Below are 25,936 nucleotides of genomic sequence, written 5' to 3' on the forward strand. Positions count from 1 at the left end.
ATAATACGTAATATTGAGAGAACTTTTTTGTTCATGTTCTGAAATGTTTTCATATTTGAAGAAATATACAATAGCAACATTGTTAAAAAAGAGGCTGCTGATAAAAGGCCACTGATGAAACATTCTGAGGTATTAAGCCAAACGAAGCTGCTCCTAAAAGACCTGTGTAACAGCAGCCAAGCACTAAGGTCATGTGACCTGAATGAAACAATGTGAAAATGCAGCTGTCAGAGTTTACTTCCTGTTTATGTGATCAACTTTAAAGACAGACTCTGAGCATTGCCTTTGTCAACTTTCCTTTTGAATAAAGGACTTAAAGTATTAGTATCACACACACACAATCATCCAGTCATCGATAATGTACTTTTTGATTGATTACTGAACATCTAATCACGATCCACTAACCAACCGTGATGCGTCTTTTGCCTGATCTGTCTACATTCACCACAGAAGTCTTCATAAAGTCACTTCCAGCTGGGTTTCGGGCTGCGGCCGGTCACCAAGTCTTTGGTTGCAATGGACTTTTCTGAAAAACTACTCGCCTTGCGCTGGTCCTCTCGTGAAGCTGGAGGGGGCGGGGTCTCACTTCGGTATGAGCTACGACTGGCTGCTTTCACACTTTGCACTCTTCTCAGTCCTGCAGCTTGGGGGCGCTCCTCTGAGGATGTGGGCTTGTTCTGTTTAGCCTGTTTTGCTAGAACAGATGGCGTACGGGATGGTGTTGAGGGCTCCTTCTTGCTCCTCGAAGAAAATGCCACTGTGTTCCGTGCAAAACTTGGTACTTCCGACACACTCTTAGCTGTGTTTGGGCTATAGTTTTCAGAATTAGCTTGTGGTTGAGCTTGTGCTAACGCTCTCATTGTTGACCTACACATTTTTTCTTCCGGTTTGGGAATATTGCGCAGCGGTTTAGCACTTGGTTTGTGGGTGTTAGCTTTCCTGGGTGTGGACTCTCTGGTCCATCGTGACGCAGATCCGGTAAGACCTCTTTGAGCTTTGGACTCGTCAGGCGGCATGCTAGAGTGCCGCGGTGTTCTCGTAGCCTTCTCACTCCGGCCTCTCGCTGGCGTGCTTTGATCTCTCAGCGTTCTGCGCGTTTCTGTATTTTCTGTTTGTCTATCTGCTCTTCTGCTGCTTCCAGATCTTGTTTGCTTGCTAATCGGCACCACTCTCCTCATACCCTGAGTTTCATTGCTAGTTAGCGTTCGGACACCACGGCCAGCTGCGCTATTCTTGCTAGATTTAGCAACTTTACCTTTAGCTTGCTTCTTACTGGCTATTTGTGTTTCTTTCTCGGTGCCTTGCTTGCCCTCTGCTGTTTCTGCACTTTCCGTGTCCCACTCCTCTGTTTGGCTAACAAAGCTAGCATCGAAATCCACACGGTTTGGTGCAGAGGTGTCGCTAGTTGACAGCTCATTTGGAGATTCTAGGTTTGACGACACAGAACTGGGATTTTGTTCTTGGTTTTTGCCTGTTCTGAATAGGTCTGTTTCAGAGTAATCCAGTGTAACTGAGCAGTCTGTTTCGGTGCAGTCTATAATGTAAAACGCGGGCGTCTTGTTGGATACAGAGGGGTCCAGGGGAAGGTTTGTGTCACACGTTGTAGATGAAATCGTACTGTCAAACTCCTCGTTTTCCTTTGCAAACGATCCAGATTTTTGAAGAGGATGGGACTCCTCTTCCATAGCTGCCGTTGGGGGTTTTTGGATGGTTTTATCTCCGGAGTCCACATACACTTCAGGATTGTCACGTTCAAAGGTGGTCACAACTCTATCCTCTGGTCTTACAAAGGGCATTTGGTTGCTGTTGTCGTTGGGGCTGGGCAGCTCAAACGACCGCGGCCCCTGGACTAAAGTGTGTTTCTCTACACTCACGTTCATCAGTCCGGAAACATTTGTGTTGGGGACTTGTGCGGCATTTGGAAAGACACAAAATGGCCGTGGCAAGGCGCTGCCCTCCGACACAGAGGAGTACTGATTATTGTTACTGTAAAAGTCTGTGTTGTCATTTAGCCCGGAGGTGGAACACCTAGCAAGCGGGCTAACTGGCTCTGTGTCTGTGCGTCTGTCCCAGCCCAGCTCTCGGTTGTCATCTTGGGCTGGCATCCATGGAGCGGTTCTTCTCTGGTGAGGTCTCCCTGAGCGCGGTAGGCTGTTGAACTTAGAACAGTCGTTGTCATTGCGCACAAAGACGTCCATGTAGCCTTGCAGCTGCCGGTCTGCTATGCTGGTCATGGTGTGGCGGTGGCGACGGGCACTGGTGGAGCGGCTCAGGGGGTTGTGAGGGCTCTGGGAGCGGTGTAAGAACTCCAATAGGCCGTCCTTGGTCAGCATATCCACATCGGTCTCGCTGCTGCTGCGTCCGAAGCCTCCGCTCTGGTCAGGACCGGACCAGGCGCTGCGACGCTCCTCCAGCTCCCGCAGGCGGCGCTGACGAGCCGCCTCCTTCAGCTCGCGCTCTGTGTTGTCCTGAGAAGAAGGCAGATTGTTATTATTCAAATGCTATGTATTCTGTTTTCAGTTTTTCTTGGAATGCATATATCTACAGTATTTATTAAGGATGCCCCAATCCAAATTTTTCTGTCCCTAACTCGAACTTAAGTCTCTTTACATCTGAAAGCCCAACCAGGAGATATTGACTGAACAGATCCAGCTCATTTTTCAGTATCGGCACCGATATTTGATACCAGTATCGGTATTGGTGCATCCCTAATATTTATTGGTTTTGCTTTGTTGTATTGTGATTTGAATGTTTTTGTTCTGTACTTTCTATATGAACAGTGCTGGACAAATAAACCTGCCTTAGTGAAATATTTTCACCAACCAATATTGAAATGGTTTTAAACAATTAATAGAAGATGCCATAAGTGCCTTACGCACAGACACAAAAAACAGCCTTCTGTGATGAGCAAACGTCTCTATATATGGCTGCCCGTCGAAGGTACAGGGTGTATTTTTAAATAAGAAACTCAAAACAAGCCTAGGATCCAGAATACACACATCTCCAAAACTTGAAGAATGTCCATCCAGGATGGACAGGACACTGAAGAATGTCCATCCAGGATGGACAGGACACTGAAGAACACTGTGGATTTCTGCAGAACGAGCGAAATGGGGTGAGAAAGGCTTCACAAGTCACTGAAAAAAATGTGTCTGACTGCACGAAAACAATGAAGATGAAGACAACAATGAAGATGATGAAGTCAATGTAGATGATGACAATGACATTTGGTCCAGGCTCGAGGTGACAGGTGGAGACCAGACCGATCACACTCGTGTCATTAATGAACAGGTTATGTATTTCCTACATAGAATCACAAACAAAAGTCTGGACACAGCCTCAGATGGTAGAGCATTCGTCCACTGATCCTGAAGGTTGGTGGTTTGAATCTCACTCTCACAGATGGATGCTGCTGTTGTGTCCTTGGGCCGGACACTTCCCCCCCTTGCCCCCAGTGTCTGTGTACACTGGTGTGTGAATGTGTGAATGTGTGAGTGGTTCCTTGATGTAAAATGCCATTTCTAATTGTACATATTTCTTAATTCTCTAAACTGGTCGTGTGCATAATGTTTTATACATGATGTTTTCTGCCCTGGTGCACTGTGGCTGTGGTCATGTGACTGCGTGGGCACTGACCTTGACTGCCTTCTTAAACTTGTGGCAGAAGTCCTGGAAGATCCTGAAGCACTCGTCCAGTTTGAACGTGTCCTTGTCCTCGCAGAAGAAGTCGATGAGGCCGTTTCCCTCTTTACGCAGCTCCAGTCTCCTCTTCTTCAGATCCTGCAGAGTCTGGGCCGCACTCTGGGACACAGCAGAACTTAGAACTTTTGTACGGCATCAATAGTGGGACTTTTGATATCACAAACAACACGATATCTGTGATATAGTTTGATCTTCATTATGAACGTGAGTCACCTTGAGAAAGGGCTGGAGCTGCTGCTGGAGATCCTGGTCTCCCTGAACCTTCTCCTCCAGAGTTCTGATGCGGACGTACAGAGAGGAGAACTCTGTCTCTATGTTCTCCACCGAGATCCTACAAAAACACAGAGCAAGGTGGAGATGGTTTATCTGCCTTTCAATCCTCAGCCTTTCGTTTCATAAGTTTAAACCCATCACTCTATGAAAAAGTAGGTTGGCCATTGCCATCTGTCAGAAGAACAACATTGTATAAATGTATTTATTAGATGTATTTATTAAAGGTATTATAATGTATAAATGTGTTTATGGGACTACAATGGCAGACTCAATATCTCATTTGTTTGTTGAACTCTTAATCCCAGATCTAATAATTAATAATGTGGAGGTAAACATTTATACTTACACCTGCTCCTGTTTTTAATGTATAGTTTTGTAATATTTTAAATGTAGCCAATATTTGGAACCAATATTTGTTTCTGCTTTGACCCAATCTCTGTTCACCTCCAGGGCAGTGTCTTTTTGAACAGACTTTATAAATGAGTTTATATATAGGCCTGTCAGAATCATCACTACATCGTCATTCAGCCCATTTCGAAAGATATAGGGGCAAGTCATTTGGAATGTCATTCGGGCTTGAGAAGTGTAACCGGATGGTGACAAAGAGAGGGAAGGTAGTCCACACAGAAGGGGTCTCACTCCCCACAAACAAGCAACCTTGAAGAGGAAACAAGGAAAGCAGCCACGGCCAAATACCTCAGACGAGTAAGGCAAGTCCTAAGGAGTCAGCTCAATGGCAAGAAGACCCAGGCAATAAACAGTTATGCCCTGCTAGTAATCAGATACCAGCAGGAGTCATGAGCTGGCTAAAGGAGGAGATACAGACCACAGATGTTAAGAGATGAAAGCTCCTGACCATGCAGGGATAAAAATTCAGCACCCTAAGACTACACGCGAGCCGTAAGGAAGGAGGCCCAAGACTAGTGAGTGTGAGAGCCACAGTCCAGGATCAAACGTCCAACATCCATAAGTACATCAAGGACAAGGCCCCAACAGATGACGTGATCAGTGTCTCAGACAGTGGAGTACAGAGGAAGAGGTGCTGGAAGAACCATCATGGGAGGACAAGCCCCTGCTTGGGATGTACCACCGGAACAGAACTGAAGTGACTGATGTTAATTAATCCTACCAGTGACTTGAGAGAGCTGGACTGAAGGACACAGGCACTCATCCTGGCTTCAGCACTAGAGCGATAGAGGCCCAGATCTACCAAACCAGACAATACCCAAGGTGTAGGCTGTGCAAAGAGGCCCCTGAGACAGTCCAGCACATAACTGCAGGTGTAAGATGCTGCAGGGAAAGCAAACGTGGAGCGACATAACCAAGTGGAGCCAATGTACAGAAACATCTGTGCAGAGTACGGACTGGAGACCTCAAGGTCAAAGTAGGAAACACCTCCAAAGGTCATGGAGAATGAGCCAAGATCCTGTGGGACTTCAGATACAGACTGACAGAATGGTGATGGACGAACCGGACATTGTGGTGGTGGATAAACAACAGAGCAAAGCCGCTGTGGTGGACATCACGGAACCAACTGATTTGAACATCAGGAAAAAGGAACATGAGAAACTAGAGAAATACCAGGGGCTATATATATATATATATATATATATATATATATATATATATATATATATATATATATATATATATATATATATATATATATTTATGGGACTCTATTTGAAAATGGTTCATTGGGATTATCCTGAATTACTTAAACTGTAGCTTTAATATTTTCATTGATCTCAATATTTATATGGTGCTTCAAAGTTTGTTAAAGTGACAGGTCTGTTTATGTAAAAACTAAATACCAAATATAAAGATTCTGATGAGATGAGGTGTCTTCATCGGTAAAGTCAAAGTCACTTTCTGTTGTAGACTTACATAAGAGAGCTGCATTACACAGGGACGACCTTGAGACGTGTGGCTGCAGACTGCAGCAGTCTCTGCAGTGCCTCGCTCTAGCACTTTCTGCTATACACCAACAAATACTTTCTACTGCATATTAACATCAACAGCACGTTTATCCTCTGCCTCAAATATGACCGTTAAATCAGCCCTACTGTGCTTGTGTCTCTATGGTTCTCATCTCTGTGGATCATTTTGTTATAATTTACACATTTTAAATCACAATATTCATCCACACAGTAAAACATGGTTAAAGATGTGAACAGCTTGGACAGGTCTGATTTAAAGCCACACTGTGGAACATGGTTAAAGATGTGAACAGCTTGGACAGGTCTGATTTAAAGCCACACTGTGGAACATGGTTAAAGATGTGAACAGCTTGGACAGGTCTGATTTAAAGCCACACTGTGGAACATGGTTAAAGATGTGAACAGCTTGGACAGGTCTGATTTAAAGCCACACTGTGGAACATGGTTAAAGATGTGAACAGCTTGGACAGGTCTGATTTAAAGCCACACTGTGGAACATGGTTAAAGATGTGAACAGCTTGGACAGGTCTGATTTAAAGCCACACTGTGGAACATGGTTAAAGATGTGAACAGCTTGGACAGGTCTGATTTAAAGCCACACTGTGGAACATGGTTAAAGATGTGAACCTTTTGAGCAGAGCTGATTTAGCCTGTGGGATTTCTGTGGTGTACAGCAGGTTAATGCAACTCGTCATTAAAACACAGACACATTCACTTCCATTTTGTAACACTAATTTATGCTTCGTTTCATCTGAGATATAAACCTGAGGCGGCTTATAGTTTAAAGCAGCACTGCGTAACTTCAGGGGTCCGTGGACCTTCTTGTCTCCAAGGAGATGTTCTTGCGTTGCCTGGAATATGTGTGTTGAAACTGATGATTTCTTTGAGAGACTAGTTCCTAAAACTTACCAGATTAAAACAACAAATATTCACCAGTATCACGTTAGCTGCCCCCCTCTGTGATAAATGTGATTGGCCAAGACAATTGTGATGTCATCTGAAATCCACCAATAGGAGCTGTGTGTTATACCTGGCTGCACTCTGGACGTCCTGGAGCTTCTCTGGAAACCTGAGCAGATTCTCATCTTTCTTCTTTGCCTCCTGTGACAACAGATATGAACAGGGTCAAATACTGGGTCAAATACTGGGTTAGACACTGGTAATTTAAAAAGGTTACTTCATTTTGAATCTGATAAAGTAAAAACACAAGTTAAATCTGTGTTTTATTGATGTAAAGTTGAAATGATGTGCTTCTTTCTGAAGGCTTAAAGGATGACTCTGTGGTCATGGTTTTACACTTTTACCTCTGAATGTTTCTGTAAAGCTGTTCCGGAGTTCTGTACGTAGGAAAGACACGTGACAGACTCTGACGGGACTCTGCTCACCTGACGGGACTCACCTGACAGACTCTGCTCACCTGACGGGACTCACCTGACAGACTCTGCTCACCTGACAGACTCTGCTCACCTGACGGGACTCACCTGACAGACTCTGCTCACCTGACAGACTCTGCTCACCTGACGGGACTCACCTGACAGACTCTGCTCACCTGACAGACTCTGCTCACCTGACGGGACTCACCTGACAGACTCTGCTCACCTGACAGACTCTGCTCACCTGACAGACTCTGCTCACCTGACAGACTCTGCTCACCTGACAGACTCTGCTCACCTGACGGGACTCACCTGACAGACTCTGCTCACCTGACAGGACTCACCTGACAGACTCTGCTCACCTGACAGGACTCACCTGACAGACTCTGCTCACCTGACAGGACTCACCTGACAGAGCCACAGGTGCGATGGAGGCATGACTTTTATGAGTGAGACAGTGTGCGGGAGTTTTCTTAAAACCTTTCAGTTAAAAATGCTGTAAATTATGTAATGTATGTATTATGTAAATTATTTTAAAAAGAATAACCAAAAATAAAATAAATCATCATCAACTGAGTGATCTACCAAGCTCCTGGGTCCTGTTCCGAGTTTTTGAATTCTCTGACTTTATATCATGTCTAGGATTCACTTGGAAAAGGACATTTTAATGTAGATATTGACAATGGCCTTGGTAATGACTTCAAAGCACCACTAGATGGCACCTGTTTTACTCAGAATTTGACTAAACCAACCCACAGTCACAAGCACACACTGGTGTGTCCTCAAAACTGAAGAGAGATGAAAAGATTTACAATGGAACTTTAACAGTCACATCAAATCAGTAACATCGGCAGCTTTTCACCATCTAAAAACATGTCAAAAATTAAAGGTAAACTGTCAAAACCAGACTTGGAGAGACATCCATGCACTACATCCAGAATGATGATGTTCAGGTCCTGACTAGAACCAGGAAGTACCTCACACATGTGTCCTGTGCTCAGGTCTAGAACCAGGAAGTACTTCACACATGTGTCCTGTGCTCAGGTCTAGAACCAGGAAGTACTTCACACATGTGTCCTGTGCTCAGGTCTAGAACCAGGAAGTACTTCACACATGTGTCCTGTGGCTCAGGTCTAGAACCAGGAAGTACTTCACACATGTGTCCTGTGGCTCAGGTCTAGAACCAGGAAGTACCTCACACATGTGTCCTGTGGCTCAGGTCTAGAACCAGGAAGTACTTCACACATGTGTCCTGTGGCTCAGGTCTAGAACCAGGAAGTACCTCACACATGTGTCCTGTGGCTCAGGTCTAGAACCAGGAAGTACTTCACACATGTGTCCTGTGGCTCAGGTCTAGAACCAGGAAGTACCTCACACATGTGTCCTGTGGCTCAGGTCTAGAACCAGGAAGTACCTCACACATGTGTCCTGTGCTCAGGTCTAGAACCAGGAAGTACCTCACACATGTGTCCTGTGGCTCAGGTCTAGAACCAGGAAGTACTTCACACATGTGTCCTGTGGCTCAGGTCTAGAACCAGGAAGTACTTCACACATGTGTCCTGTGCTCAGGTCTAGAACCAGGAAGTACCTCACACATGTGTCCTGTGGCTCAGGTCTCTGGCTCCTGTGGCTCAGAGACACAGCTCTGTGTGTACAAGTCTCTCCATGGACCAGCACCAAAGAACATCCCCCACATGAGCCACATGAACCATCTCACACTCTGAGGACTAAACCAGGACTGAACCAGGACTGAACCAGGACTGAACCAGGACTAAACCGGGACTGCACCAGGACTAAACCGGGACTAAACCGGGACTAAACCGGGACTAAACCGGGACTAAACCGGGACTAAACCAGGACTAAACCGGGACTAAACCAGGACTGAACCAGGACTGAACCAGGACTGAACCAGGACTAAACCGGGACTGCACCAGGACTAAACCGGGACTAAACCGGGACTAAACCGGGACTAAACCAGGACTAAACCGGGACTAAACCAGGACTGAACCAGGACTGAACCAGGACTAAACCGGGACTGCACCAGGACTAAACCGGGACTAAACCGGGACTAAACCGGGACTAAACCGGGACTAAACCGGGACTAAACCAGGACTAAACCGGGACTAAACCAGGACTGAACCAGGACTGAACCAGGACTGAACCAGGACTAAACCGGGACTGCACCAGGACTAAACCGGGACTGCACCAGGACTGAACCAGGACTGAACCAGGACTGAACCAGGACTAAACCGGGACTGCACCAGGACTAAACCGGGACTGCACCAGGACTAAACCAGGACTAAACCGGGACTAAACCAGGACTAAACCGGGACTAAACCGGGACTGCACCAGGACTAAACCGGGACTGAACCAGGACTGAACCAGGACTGAACCAGGACTGAACCAGGACTGAACCAGGACTAAACCAGGACTGAACCAGGACTGAACCAGGACTGAACCGGGACTGAACCAGGACTAAACCGGGACTGCACCAGGACTAAACCGGGACTAAACCGGGACTAAACCGGGACTAAACCGGGACTAAACCAGGACTAAACCAGGACTAAACCAGGACTAAACCGGGACTAAACTGGGACTAAACCAGGACTGCACCGGGACTAAACCGGGACTAAACCAGGACTGAACCAGGACTGAACCAGGACTAAACCTGGACTAAACCAGGACTGCACCAGGACTAAACCGGGACTAAACCAGGACTAAACCGGGACTAAACCAGGACTGCACCGGGACTAAACCGGGACTAAACCGGGACTAAACCAGGACTAAACCAGGACTAAACCAGGACTGCACCAGGACTGAACCGGGACTAGACCAGGACTAGACCAGGACTAAACTGGAACTAAACCAGGACTAAACCAGGACTGAACCAGGACTAAACCAGGACTAAACCAGGACTGAACTGGGACTAGACCAGTACTAAACCAGGACTAAACCAGGACTGAACCAGGACTAAACCAGGATTGAACCAGGACTGAACCGGGACTGAACCGGGACTAGACCAGGACTAAACTGGAACTAAACCAGGACTGAACCAGGACTAAACCGGGACTGAACCGGGACTGAACCGGGACTGAACCGGGACTGAACAGGGACTAAACCGGGACTAAACCGGGACTGAACCGGGACTAAACCGGGACTGAACCGGGACTGAACCAGGACCAGGACTAAACTGGAACAAAACCAGGACGAAACCAGGAAAAAACCTGGTGAGCCAGTGTTTGAGTTTTGTGCAGTTAAACCTTAGCTGTGCATGTGACTGAAAGGGTTTTATTCTGCCTCTTCTCTTTTAATGTCACTTTTATGATGATTATTTATGTTTTGATTTGTTGTATTGTGATTTTAACATCTTTTTTTCTGTAAAACACTTGAAATATTCTGTGTACTACTATGTGATTAAAAGCATGTTCTTCAGTATTACTTTTTCTTACAGTGACACACTTTTGCCTCTGTACAAACGTTCACACTGATACTGACCAGAGCCACAAAATGCAGCAGGTTCATGCCGGGCTTGTTAGCTTTGGTGTCTGCTAACGAGAGCAGAGAGGACAGTTTGAATCCCACGGCGTTCCCAGCGTATCCACCCTGACAAACACAAACACATGATAATTACACCACACCAACATGGCAACCACAGCTCACTGTACACCCTGTTACCACAGAGCCATGATGTCACATGTTCAGATACTGGCACAAAACCTGTAAGTTACATTTATAATGATATAACAACAAGTAACGAGGGTCATGACCAACAGGAACTCGCTCCTTTTGAGTCACAAACTTTTTACAGAATTAGATCAAAATCAGATTTAACTGATTTAAATATTTTCTCTTTTGCATTTTGGTGGATTATTTAAATGGCGACAGGTTTTAGAAGTTAGTTTAGATTCAGTCCTGATGTTTTGGTTTTATCTGATTTTCATGTTGGTATAGTGTATTTTGATTCATATAAACTTACTTAACATAAAATATTCAAACAAAACTAATAAAATACTAGTTTTACAGCAAAAACACAAAACATTCACCATCCAAATGTAAGTCATGGTTTCATCTTTGCTTGTTTCTCCTTCCCCACCTCTGTATATGGTTTTGTATTTATTATATGAGCGTGGGATTCAAACTGCTAACCATGAGGTCAGTCAACAAACATTCTACCAACTGAGCCACTGCGTCTGAATGTGTGTTTACCGTTTCTATGTGTGCTTTGTTGTATACCATGATGTGTGAGCGGCTGAGTCCAAATCATTTTCCTTGTGACTAAGTCCATGTAAAAAACTTGAAGCTAACTGATCGCCGTAACGATTGTCAAGTTTAGAGTGTCACTGGTTGCCATAGCAATTGTCAAATTCAGAGTGTCACTGGTTGCCATAGCAATTGTCAAATTCAGAGTGTCACTGGTTGCCATAGCAATTGTCAAATTCAGAGTGTAACTGGTTGCCATAGCAATTGTCAAATTCAGAGTGTAACTGGTTGCCGTAGCGATTGTCAAATTTGTGTCGTGTGGACTCACAGCGTTCATGATGTTCCCGGCCTGCAGCACCAGATGGAGAATGGCATGAAGCTCCACACAGCCCATAAGCTCTGAGGAAACATCACACTGTTTATTAAGGGTCAGGGTTCAGAGGTTATGTATACACTGTTTACTAGAGTGACCCTGACCCCTGACCTACCCACAGCTCCCTGTCCACTGTCTGACCCTAACCCCCTGACCCCTGACCTACCCACAGCTCCCTGTCCACTGTCTGACCCTAACCCCCTGACCCCTGACCTACCCACAGCTCCCTGTCCACTGTCTGACCCTAACCCCCTGACCCCTGACCTACCCACAGCTCCCTGTCCACTGTCTGACCCTAACCCCCTGACCCCTGACCTACCCACAGCTCCCTGTCCACTGTCTGACCCTAACCCCCTGACCCCTGACCTACCCACAGCTCCCTGTCCACTGTCTGACCCTAACCCCCTGACCCCTGACCTACCCACAGCTCCCTGTCCACTGTCTGACCCTAACCCCCTGACCCCTGACCTACCCACAGCTCCCTGTCCACTGTCTGACCCTAACCCCCTGACCCCTGACCTACCCACAGCTCCCTGTCCACTGTCTGACCCTAACCCCCTGACCCCTGACCTACCCACAGCTCCCTGTCCACTGTCTGACCCTAACCCCCTGACCCCTGACCTACCCACAGCTCCCTGTCCACTGTCTGACCCTAACCCCCTGACCCCTGACCTACCCACAGCTCCCTGTCCACTGTCTGACCCTAACCCCCTGACCCCTGACCTACCGGCAGTGTCCACTGTCGAGATGTAGTGATTTTACTGCCACTGCTTTCCCTCAGTGAAATGTGGTCACTTCCTGCCTCTGACTGGAGCTAAAACTCAGAGGTGGAACGTGACCAAGTAAAAGTGCTAAAGTACTGCACTTACAATGCGTGTACCTTCTACTTTACTTAAGTACATTTTACAGTGTGTACTTTTTACTTTTATTTGAGTACATGAGAGAGCAGTATCTGTACTTTTTACTCCACTACATTTTTGAACAGGACTGAAAAGTAAAAGTATTTTTATTATAGTGTGAGACCTGCGGAAAAGGCTGAGGGTTTATTATTAACACGTTCAGAATCTGAACAAGACAAAAATATACAAATAAAAACTGAAAAAAACTATGAAATTGTTTCTGTTGAACGAAACTTAGCTCAAATCTTTATCAAAATCATCTGAAACTTTATAAAACACCACCATCTATTCTCTCTTCTCCACCTCTTCTCTTTTCCTCCTCTTCACCTCTCCACCTCTTCTCCTCCTCTTCTCCTCCTCTTCTCCACCTCTTCTCCTCCTCTTCTCCACCTCTTCTCCTCCTCCTCTTCTCCTCCTCCTCTTCACCTCTTCGCCTCCTCTTCTCCACCTCTCCTCCTCTTCTCCTCCTCTTCTCCACCTCTTCTCCTCCTCCTCTTCACCTCTTCTCCTCCTCTTGTCCACCTCTTCTCCTCCTCTTCTCCACCTCTTCTCCTCCTCCTCTTCACCTCTTCTCCTCCTCTTCTCCTCCTCCTCTTCACCTCTTCTCCTCCTCTCCTCCTCTTCACCTCTTCTCCTCCTCTTGTCCACCTCTTCTCCTCCTCTTGTCCACCTCTTCTCCTCCTCTTCTCCACCTCTTCTCCTCCTCCTCTTCACCTCTTCTCCTCCTCTTCACCTCTTCTCCTCCTCCTCTTCACCTCTTCTCCTCCTCTTGTCCACCTCTTCTCCTCCTCTTGTCCACCTCTTCTCCTCCTCTTGTCCACCTCTTCTCCACCTCTTCTCCTCCTCCTCTTCACCTCTTCTCCTCCTCTTCTCCATCTCTTCTCCTCCTCTTCTCCTCCTCCTCTTCACCTCTTCTCCTCCTCTTCTCCTCCTCTCCTCCTCTTCACCTCTTCTCCTCCTCTTCTCCACCTCTCCTCCTCCTCTTCACCTCTCCTCCTCCTCTTCTCCACCTCTTCTCCTCCTCTTCTCCACCTCTCCTCCTCCTCTTCTCCTCCTCTTCTCCTCCTCTTCTCCTCCTCTTCTCCACCTCTCCTCCTCCTCTTCACCTCTTCTCCTCCTCTTGTCCACCTCTCCTCCTCCTCTCCACCTCTTCTCCTCCTCTTCTCCTCCTCTCCTCCTCTTCACCTCACCCTTAAGGTCCGGGCCTGTGACGTTACCTGAGCTGTGGTTCAAATCACACCTGATGCTCCGCAGAGTATCAGATGAACCGCATGTTTGGACACGCCCCCTCAGTACTTCACTACTTTATTCAGTTTTGTTTCATTCACACAAACCCTACAGATTTAGGCTGAGTTCTTCTCTCCAACTGAAAACACTCTGTTCCACCCTGTGATGTCATCATGTGGCGATACAGGAAGTGCTCCGCTGTGTTACTCCATACACCTTCAGTAGAATCATTTGGATCATTTCAGCACCTGGACCTATCAATCTCTACTGAACTAAAAGTAATGACATCACAAGGTGGAACAGAGCATTTTGACTTTTAGAGATGTAGACAGACTAATAATAAAGTGTGACTCAAACATGTGTGAATGAAACAAAACACAACTCCAGTCTGTTTTTGAGGAGGACATTAGAACATGGCTTAAAGCTACAAGAGTCAGTTTTGTGTGACATTGGAGCTTTAAGGTAAGTAGATCTGTGAGTGTGAGTCGAGCAGTGTCTTGCTCAAAGTGCTGTGTCAGAGTGGATCAGGTTTACTCTGGACCTCGGGGGTGATCTCTCCAGCTCACAGCTCACATTTCTGGGTCACCTGTGTGAACAAGGCATGCTGTAGTACCTTTAGTGGCCACATGGATGATGTTGATCTCGTTGCTCATCACTGCACAGGACGGAAAGAACTCTTCACGCAAAACCATGGCCTCGATCCGCAGCTCGAACCTAAGAGAGGCCAAATTTAACTGTTAACCCAGAATGACTCTGTCACAATATTCATCTACAACCACGTAATAAAAGAGACAAGACTTCCACGTTAGAAAACTGTGGTGTCCAATGGGAGCTGACGTCACCGTAAACGTCATCACATCAAAGCGCCGCATGCTGTCGGCGCCCCCTATGCAGAACTGCACGTCACACTAGTGAGCAGCACAGTTTTTGTTCATTTGTACCAAAATGACTACGACGCTGCCAAATGCTACGATCACCGTTAAAGATAATAAGACTGACGTAGGTGAAAACAGGGGTGGATCGGCAAAATGGCGTCTTGAGAATAGTGGATTAAATATTACTCCAATATGAATCACTCCAAATACAACTTCAGAGGGAAATGAGAAGAAACAACTAGAACATGGATAAACATCTAAATAGTTGGACAAGCAGAGCGGATTTTTAAAAACACGTGATTTTTTAAGCTTTGGGAGCATTTAAAAAAAAAAAAAAATCTCCACTGGATATTCTTAAAGATGCACTGTGGGACTTTTCTGGTGGTGCGTACGTATGGCATTCCACTACTGAAAGTTGTGAATACCACTCAGAAGTAGTGCTGTTCCGACTTGGCCTTGGAGTTCTCACAGATACTGATATCAGTGTGAAGAAGCAGAACCCTGAAATATGTGCAGTATCAGAGCTGCTAATAAACTCATCATGGTGAATCATTAGGAAGCTCTGGATACATGAGGTATGTGACGAATAACCTTTGACCAATGCAAACGTTTAAAAAGAAGAAGGTAGAAGTCAGGTGCAGCACCTTAATGTGACCTGTAACTTCATCTGCTTATCTCCATGGAGATAGATCATATAATGCCATACTGAGGAACATTCTATACAAAGCAACGACAACACCACTAGAAGTTTCATAATGCACCTTTAAATGGTAACCAAGCAGTTGTCAGATTTCAAAATGGCCGAAACAGTTATCCAAACATCATCTTTGTTCATGGGATTTACGCTAATGCTTTTTGCCACAGAAACTGCCTTGTTTTCATTTCCAATCCCTCTTCAGCTTCTCCCACACCTTAAACCCAACGTACCGCGGCACCTGGATCAGCAGGTACATAAAGGAGTCCACCAGTGCCAGCTTGTCCGGGTCACCTTTGAATGACTGGAGCTTCTTCACCTGCTCACCACAAACAGACATGATCACAAAAACACATTATTAAAAACACTTCCCCGTGACATTAAACACAAAACAGACCAGACAGGAGTCCAGACAGGAGTCCAGACAGGAGTCCAGACAGGAGTCCAGACAGGAGTCCAGACAGGAGTCCAGACAGGAGTCCAGACAGGAGTCCAGACAGGAGTCCAAACATGAGTTCAGACACGAGTCCAGAAAGGAGTCCACATGCGAGTTCATACGCAAGTCCAGACATGAGTCCAGATACAAGTCAGACAGGAGTCCAGACAGGAGTCCAAACACGAGTCCAGATACGAGTTCAGACACGAGTCCAGACAGGAGTCCAGCCACAAGTCTAGGCACAAGTCCAGAAAGGAGTCCAAACACAAGTCCAGACACGAGTCCAAACACTACTCCAAACACGAGTCCAGACACGAGTCCACACACGTCTCCAGACACGAGTCTAGACACGAGTCCAGACAGGAGTCCAGACAGGAGCCCAGACACGAGCCCAGACGTGAGCCTAGACACGAGTCCAAACACAAGTCCAGACAGGAGCCCAGACACGAGCCCAGACACGAGTCCAAATGAGAGTCCAAATGAAAGTCCAGACACAAGTCCAAACACGAGTCCAGGCACGAGCCCAGACACGAGTCCAGACATGAGTCCAAATGAGAGTCCAGACACAAGTCCAAACACGAGTCCAGGCATGAGGTCAGACACGAGTCCCAACACAAGTCCAAACCTCGTCTGCATCCGGAAGCAGTTTCAGCAGGTCTTTGAGCAGCTCTGCACCGTACGTTTGACCCTCCCCTCGGCGAATGTCCTCCACAATGGCGCGATTAGACCTGAAAAAGACAGACAATTGAAGTCACTCAGAGCAAAGCATAGTGTGAATGTGTAAGTAATGCAGAGTAATACTGCAGTTTATGTGTAACATCCCAAAAGTTAAAAGGAGCAGTTCACTTGAAAACTACTTCATGACATCACATGGTGGAACAGAGCATTTTGAGCACTGGAGATGTAGACAGACTAATAATAAAGTGTTAATCAAACATGTGTGAATGAAACAAAACACAACTCCAGGTCTGTTTTTGAGGAGGAACAGTGTTAGAATATGGATTAAACCTACAAGAGTCAGTTTTGCGTAATATGGGAGCTACAGCATTAGTTAGTTAGCAATTAATACCCTAAAGAATAAAATACCCCCTCTCTAATACCCTATAGAAGTAAATCCCCCCTCTTGAAACATAAACAGAGTACGATCAGACATTAAGTTCTTAAGTGTCTGAGTCTGAGTCTGAGTCTGAGGCCTCATAGTCAAATATCAGTGAAATCATGTGGGAGCCTTGCAAATGTATCTGACCTGAACAAAACAACACTCTAGACTCCTCTGTCCAGGTCATAGACTGTATATATAAAGGAACCTAGCTAACTGGCTAGCCACTGTGTTCCAAACAGGAAGTGATCATGAGCACACTTCCAGCTCCATCGCTTCTGGCTCCAATTTACTTTCTGTGTAAAAACTGTGTCTCCTCTCTCTGTCTCTGCTGCTGTCAGACTCGTCACTTTGGTCTTAAATGTTCATATTAACCCTCTACATGATCCTGGGGTTTTTATTTCACTATTGTGTCTGTAAATCAAGATATGAACATTAATAACAGACAAATCCGGCGACTTCTTTCTCTGAGTTTGCTCCCGCTAGTGTTAGCAACAGGTTTGATTGACAGTGTTGCTAAGCGTCCTCTCCCTATGATACTTGCAGTCAGAATTCCAAACATGTAACTCTGCTCCAGATTAGCCGCTATAACTGCTAGCCTCGATGAGCTTCATTTGGAGCTGGACGCTGTGGTGACGTCACACTCACTCGGTCACTTCTTTACGCCGTCTGTGGCTCTGGACTGTACAGAACACAACACAGACTGGTAGTGATCCACTTCCTAAACCGATTACACCAGAACAATACAACGGGATTGATTCACAGCCAAATGTTTCACTTTTTATTCACCAGCTGTTCAACAGAAGCACAGGAGCAGAATATATTTAAAGAGGGGGTATTTGACTTTGATGGAGTATTCACGAAGGGGTATTTATTTACTTCAATGGGGTATCACCATTTAAAATGCTATATTCACCCAAAACGTGACGTGTTTTGTAAGTTTCAGAGCGTTTTTTACGCTCTGAGTCTCCCCTCCCTTTGCTCCCTGTGCAAAGTCCCTCCCCCTTCGTACATAGGTGACGTAGGCTTGTGGGCGGAGCCTTGTACAGACTCGTACTGCTAACAGTAAGGAGGATTTGAATAGGGCCTGGGAGAGATCTCCAGATTACTCAGACATGCATGGATGACATTTAAAACCTCTTCATACATGTTTTGGATGCAGAATACTCCTGAAAAAATTTAACTATGAAGAGTACTCTGTTTAATACCTCAGTCGTCCATGTCTGATCCATTGCAAAAGACAAAGTTTAAATATGTCAAATGGACAAATCGTTGTAGGAGTGAAGACGTTTCACTGTTCATCCAAGCCGCTTCTTCAGTTCTGGTCAGATTGCTGCTGGACACTGCCTTATATCTATCTACAAACACTTTAAGACAAAAACTGGTTCACCCAAAGGACAAAACCCTGCACCATAAACAAAGTAATGTGTCTACTCCATTCAGTGAAGAGTGCAGTGAGTGTTACACTGGAGAAATTAAACAGCCACTTCACAAGAGAATGAACCAACACTGTCACAAGAGCAACTCAGGACCCCAGTCTGCTGTGCATCTCCATCTCAAAGCAAATGACGAAGTTTAAATCTGTCAACTGGACAAATCGTTGTAAGAGTGAAGACGTTTCTCTGCTCATCCAAGCCGCTTCTTCAGTTCTGGTCAGAATGCTGGTGGCCACTGCCTTAAATCTATCTGAGGGGAGGGGCTAACCACACTGAAACTGTAAACAGCATTTGTTTCCAGTTTCAGCTGAAACTACCCTATTCAGGCCTTAACGACCCTGCTATTGTTCTCATTGTTCTGGGTCTGAGGATGGAGTTGTAGATGGGGGAGAGATTATGTCTCAGGACCCCGTTTCTGTTTAAGGAAGGATTCTCTTTCCTAACAAAAATAGCTTCTTTAACTCTCCTCTCAAACCATTTCTTTAGACTACATTACTTTGTTTAGAGTTTACAGTTCCAGTGTGGTTAGCCCCTCCCCTCAGTTAGATTTAAGGCAGTGGCCACCAGCATTCTGACCAGCACTGAAGAAGCGGCTTGGATGAGCAGTGAAATGTCTTCACTCCTACAAGATTTGTCCAGTTGACAGATTTAAACTTCATCTTTTGCTATGGAGTGTACTGCAATATTATCTGAAGTGATTTTAAACAAAACTCTAGAAAGGCCTAGAAAAACTGTCAAAAATTAGTATAGACTAAACTAGTCTATGTGTCTTATACAGATACAGCTCACCATTATTATAAACATATTCAGGAAAGGTTTATTTCTGTGAATGAGACCTTTTTAGTATCGATACCAACCTGAATATCTAGTTTTGGTCTTAGCTTTAGCGTCTGAGTTTGGATCCTTTTGCCAGCCCTAGCACACAGCACTGTGACACAGGTAAACTAGACTTACTTCTTGAACTGCTTGAGGAAGATGCCCACGTTCATCCCTCTCTTTGAGTCCAGGATGCTGACCTGCCATAGAGAGAACAAGCAGAACAGGCACAGTCAGGTGCGTGTGTGTGGAGACAAGTGAATGACCCACTTTAACATCACTGCAAATAAATAAACTAAAGAGGGGGTATTTACCTCTATGGGGTATTAAAGAGGGGATATTTACTCCTATGGAGTATTAAAGATGAGGTATTTACTCCTGTGTAGTATTAAAGAGGGGGTATTTGACTTCTATGGGGTATTAAAGGGGAGTATTTGATTTATATGGGGTATTAAAGAGTTTTTTAATGTTCTGAGCCTTGTACAGGCTTGTACTGTTAACCATAAGGAGGGTTTGTATAGGGCACTGGGAGAGATTTTTTCCATTTAGAGTTTAGTTGCAGTTCAAAATGTAAAAGTAAATATTGAGTTCTTCATTTTGTGCACTTTGCCCACCCCCAGCACACATCAGCACACATCAGCACACATCAGAACACATCAGAACACATCAGAACACATCAGCACACATCAGAACACATCAGAACACATCAGCACACATCTGCACACATCAGAACACACCAGAACACATCAGCACACATCAGCACACATCAGAACACATCAGAACACATCTGCACACATCAGCACACATCAGCACACATCAGAACACATCTGCACACATCTGCACACACCAGAACACATCAGCACACATCAGAACACACCAGAACACATCAGCACACACCAGAACACACCAGAACACATCTGCACACATCTGCACACACCAGAACACATCAGCACACATCAGCACACATCAGAACACATCAGAACACATCTGCACACATCAGAACACACCAGAACACATCAGCACACACCAGAACACACCAGAACACATCTGCACACATCAGCACACATCAGAACACATCAGAACACATCTGCACACATCAGCACACATCAGCACACATCAGAACACATCTGCACACATCTGCACACACCAGAACACATCTGCACACATCAGAACACATCAGAACACATCTGCACACATCAGCACACACCAGAACACATCTGCACACATCTGCACACACCAGAACACATCAGCACACATCAGAACACATCAGAACACATCTGCACACATCAGAACACATCAGAACACACCAGAACACATCTGCACACATCAGAACACATCAGAACACATCTGCACACATCTGCACACACCAAAACACATCAGCACACATCAGAACACATCAGAACACATCTGCACACATCTGCACACACCAGAACACATCAGCACACATCAGAACACATCAGAACACACCAGAACACATCTGCACACATCAGAACACATCAGCACACACCAGAACACATCAGAACACATCAGAACACACCAGAACACACCAGAACACATCTGCACACATCAGAACACATCAGAACACACCAGAACACACCAGAACACACCAGAACACATTTGCACACACCAGAACACATCTGCACACATCTGCACACACCAGAACACATCAGAACACATCTGCACACACCAGAACACATCAGAACACACCAGAACACATCTGCACACATCAGAACACACCAGAACACATCTGCACACATCAGAACACATCAGAACACATCTGCACACATCTGCACACACCAGAACACATCAGCACACATCAGAACACATCAGAACACACCAGAACACATCTGCACACATCAGAACACATCAGCACACACCAGCACACATCAGAACACATCAGAACACACCAGAACACATCTGCACACATCAGAACACATCAGAACACATCAGAACACACCAGAACACACCAGAACACATCTGCACACACCAGAACACATCTGCACACACCAGAACACACCAGAACACATCAGCACACATCTGCACACACCAGAACACATCTGCACACATCAGAACACATCAGAACACATCAGAACACATCAGAACACACCAGAACACACCAGAACACATCTGCACACATCAGAACACATCAGAACACATCAGAACACACCAGAACACACCAGAACACATCTGCACACACCAGAACACATCTGCACACACCAGAACACACCAGAACACATCAGCACACATCTGCACACACCAGAACACATCTGCACACATCAGAACACATCAGAACACACCAGAACACATCAGAACACATCAGAACACATCAGAACACATCAGAACACACCAGAACACATCTGCACACATCAGAACACATCAGCACACATCAGAACACATCAGAACACACCAGAACACATCTGCACACATCAGAACACATCAGCACACACCAGAACACATCTGCACACATCAGAACACATCAGCACACATCAGAACACATCAGAACACATCAGAACACATCTGCACACATCAGCACACACCAGAACACATCTGCACACATCTGCACACACCAGAACACATCAGCACACATCAGAACACATCAGAACACATCTGCACACATCAGAACACATCAGAACACACCAGAACACATCTGCACACATCAGAACACATCAGAACACATCTGCACACATCTGCACACACCAAAACACATCAGCACACATCAGAACACATCAGAACACATCTGCACACATCTGCACACATCTGCACACACCAGAACACATCAGCACACATCAGAACACATCAGAACACACCAGAACACATCTGCACACATCAGAACACATCAGCACACACCAGAACACATCAGAACACATCAGAACACACCAGAACACACCAGAACACATCTGCACACATCAGAACACATCAGAACACACCAGAACACACCAGAACACACCAGAACACATTTGCACACACCAGAACACATCTGCACACATCTGCACACACCAGAACACATCAGAACACATCTGCACACACCAGAACACATCAGAACACACCAGAACACATCTGCACACATCAGAACACACCAGAACACATCTGCACACATCAGAACACATCAGAACACATCTGCACACATCTGCACACACCAGAACACATCAGCACACATCAGAACACATCAGAACACACCAGAACACATCTGCACACATCAGAACACATCAGCACACACCAGAACACATCTGCACACATCAGAACACATCAGAACACATCAGAACACACCAGAACACACCAGAACACATCTGCACACACCAGAACACATCTGCACACACCAGAACACACCAGAACACATCAGCACACATCTGCACACACCAGAACACATCTGCACACATCAGAACACATCAGAACACATCAGAACACATCAGAACACACCAGAACACATCTGCACACATCAGAACACATCAGCACACATCAGAACACATCAGAACACACCAGAACACATCTGCACACATCAGAACACATCAGCACACACCAGAACACATCTGCACACATCAGAACACATCAGAACACATCTGTTATCACTGAGCCATTAAAACTGAGCTGTCAGCACTGTGCTGTTAGCATTAAGCTGATAGCATTGAGGTGTTAGCATTGAACTGTTAGCATACACTGTGGTGACAGAGGGTAAGTCAGGTTTCTCTGTACTGTTTATGATGACGCAGACATGTTCCCATGAAGGGGAACCTTGGCGTCCATCTTTAATGTGTCCCTGTGGGGCCGTGTACAACAACAGGAGTTATAGAATACCCTTTCACTGTGGGGCTTTACTGTCAAGCACACTATACTACCATTACTTATCACCAAGTGTTCCAGACGCCCTATTGTACTGGAACAAAACAAGAGCTGCTGTGCTTGTGTCTCTATGGTTCTCATCTCTGTGGATCATTTTGTTATAATTTACACATTTTAAATCATAATATTCATCTAAAAGCACTTCATAAAAGAAACAACTCCACTGACTTCCGCGTTAGAAAACTGCGGTGTCCAATGGACCGTAAACGTCATCATAGCAAAACCCCACATGCTGACGGCGCCCCCTATAGCTGCACATCACACTAGCGAGCAGCAAATTTTTTTCCATTTGTACCAAAATGACGATGTGACGTTGCCGAATCCTACGAGTATCACCGATTAAGAAAATAAAAGGAAGAGCGCACGTCACAATGGGTGTGTCACAGTGGGCGTGTACATCACAGTGGGCGTGTACATCACAGTGGGCGTGTACATCACAGTGGGCGTGTACATCACAGTGGGCGTGTACATCACAGTGGGCGTGTACGAAACAGTGGGCACTAATATGTGCCCTGTGTCTGTGTTGTATATGTGTGTAGATGTTATAGTGTGCATGTGTCTGTGTTGTATATGTGTGTAGATGTAATAGTGTGTATGTGTCTGTGTTGTATATGTGTGTAGATGTTATAGTGTGCATGTGTCTGTGTTGTATATGTGTGTAGATGTTATAGTGTGCATGTGTCTGTGTTGTATATGTGTGTAGATGTTATAGTGTGTATGTGTCTGTGTTGTATATGTGTGTAGATGTAATAGTGTGTATGTGTCTGTGTTGTATATGTGTGTAGATGTTATAGTGTGCATGTGTCTGTGTTGTATATGTGTGTAGATGTTATAGTGTGCATGTGTCTGTGTTGTCTATGTGTGTAGATGTTGTAGTGTGTATATGTCTGTGTTGTATATGTGTGTAGATGTTATAGTGTGTATGTGTCTGTGTTGTATATGTGTGTAGATGTTATAGTGTGTATGTGTCTGTGTTGTATATGTGTGTAGATGTTATAGTGTGCATGTGTCTGTGTTGTCTATGTGTGTAGATGTTATAGTGTGCATGTGTCTGTGTTGTCTATGTGTGTAGATGTTGTAGTGTGCATGTGTCTGTGTTGTATATGTGTGTAGATGTTATAGTGTGTATGTGTCTGTGTTGTCTATGTGTGTAGATGTTATAGTGTGTATGTGTCTGTGTTGTATATGTGTGTAGATGTTATAGTGTGCATGTGTCTGTGATGTATATGTGTGTAGATGTAATAGTGTGTATGTGTCTGTGTTGTCTATGTGTGTAGATGTTGTAGTGTGTATGTGTCTGTGTTGTATATGTGTGTAGATGTTATAGTGTGCATGTGTCTGTGTTGTATATGTGTGTAGATGTTATAGTGTGTATGTGTCTGTGTTGTATATGTGTGTAGATGTTATAGTGTGCATGTGTCTGTGTTGTATATGTGTGTAGATGTTATAGTGTGTATGTGTCTGTGTTGTATATGTGTGTAGATGTTATAGTGTGCATGTGTCTGTGTTGTATATGTGTGTAGATGTTATAGTGTGCATGTGTCTGTGTTGTATATGTGTGTAGATGTTATAGTGTGCATGTGTCTGTGTTGTCTATGTGTGTAGATGTTGTAGTGTGTATATGTCTGTGTTGTATATGTGTGTAGATGTTATAGTGTGTATGTGTCTGTGTTGTATATGTGTGTAGATGTTATAGTGTGCATGTGTCTGTGTTGTCTATGTGTGTAGATGTTATAGTGTGCATGTGTCTGTGTTGTATATGTGTGTAGATGTTATAGTGTGTATGTGTCTGTGTTGTATATGTGTGTAGATGTTATAGTGTGCATGTGTCTGTGTTGTATATGTGTGTAGATGTTATAGTGTGTATGTGTCTGTGTTGTATATGTGTGTAGATGTAATAGTGTGTATGTGTCTGTGTTGTATATGTGTGTAGATGTTATAGTGTGTATGTGTCTGTGTTGTATATGTGTGTAGATGTAATAGTGTGTATGTGTCTGTGTTGTATATGTGTGTAGATGTTATAGTGTGTATGTGTCTGTGTTGTCTATGTGTGTAGATGTTATAGTGTGCATGTGTCTGTGTTGTATATGTGTGTAGATGTTATAGTGTGCATGTGTCTGTGTTGTATATGTGTGTAGATGTAATAGTGTGTATGTGTCTGTGTTGTATATGTGTGTAGATGTAATAGTGTGTATGTGTCTGTGTTGTATATGTGTGTAGATGTTATAGTGTGTATGTGTCTGTGTTGTATATGTGTGTAGATGTTATAGTGTGCATGTGTCTGTGTTGTATATGTGTGTAGATGTAATAGTGTGTATGTGTCTGTGTGTACTCACCTCCTCTCTGGTGCTCTCCTTGAAGGATCGGACCCTGGACACCTGTGTGGAGGCCCCGGGGGTGGTGGTCAGCCCCCTGCTCTCTGTTGCCTCCTGCTGGCCAAACAGCTCCTCCACCGAGCGCACGTCGATGTGGAACTGCTGCTGCTGCACCGCCATGGTCCAGATGTTGGGTTTCCCCCGCACCTTCTCCTCTGGGATGGGCTTCCAGAAAAAGCTCCGCACGCGCCGCTTCTTCCGGCCGACTTGGTTGCCCAGGAACGGTGGAGGGGGTGGGGCTCCGGGCGGCGGGGGCGGAGGCAGGGGCGGGGCTGGCGGAGCGGCATGTTTGGAAGAGTCTGAGGTGGTGGTGATGGAGGTGGAGCTGCTGCTGGCCTCACTGCTGCTCTCTGGGTCCAAAGGCGTGCATGGGACACTCAT

The 25,936-nt window shown here is 45.3% G+C and overlaps 1 protein-coding gene across 1 annotated transcript; it reads right to left on the reverse strand.

The window, feature by feature from the left end:
- Positions 1-464: 464 nt before the first annotated feature.
- On the reverse strand, positions 465-25,936 carry fhdc1 (FH2 domain containing 1). The gene is made up of 11 exons (XM_033975464.2): positions 25,517-25,936; positions 19,482-19,543; positions 16,618-16,720; positions 15,790-15,875; positions 14,601-14,701; positions 11,817-11,887; positions 10,784-10,891; positions 6,946-7,016; positions 3,916-4,033; positions 3,637-3,801; positions 465-2,468 (listed from the first exon to the last, which is right to left on the reverse strand). The coding sequence occupies exons 1-11, from the start codon at positions 25,934-25,936 to the stop codon at positions 465-467; spliced, it is 3,309 nt and encodes a 1,102-aa protein (XP_033831355.2).

This window comes from Periophthalmus magnuspinnatus, chromosome 1, assembly GCF_009829125.3.
Source record: "Periophthalmus magnuspinnatus isolate fPerMag1 chromosome 1, fPerMag1.2.pri, whole genome shotgun sequence".
NCBI lineage: Eukaryota > Metazoa > Chordata > Actinopteri > Gobiiformes > Gobiidae > Periophthalmus > Periophthalmus magnuspinnatus.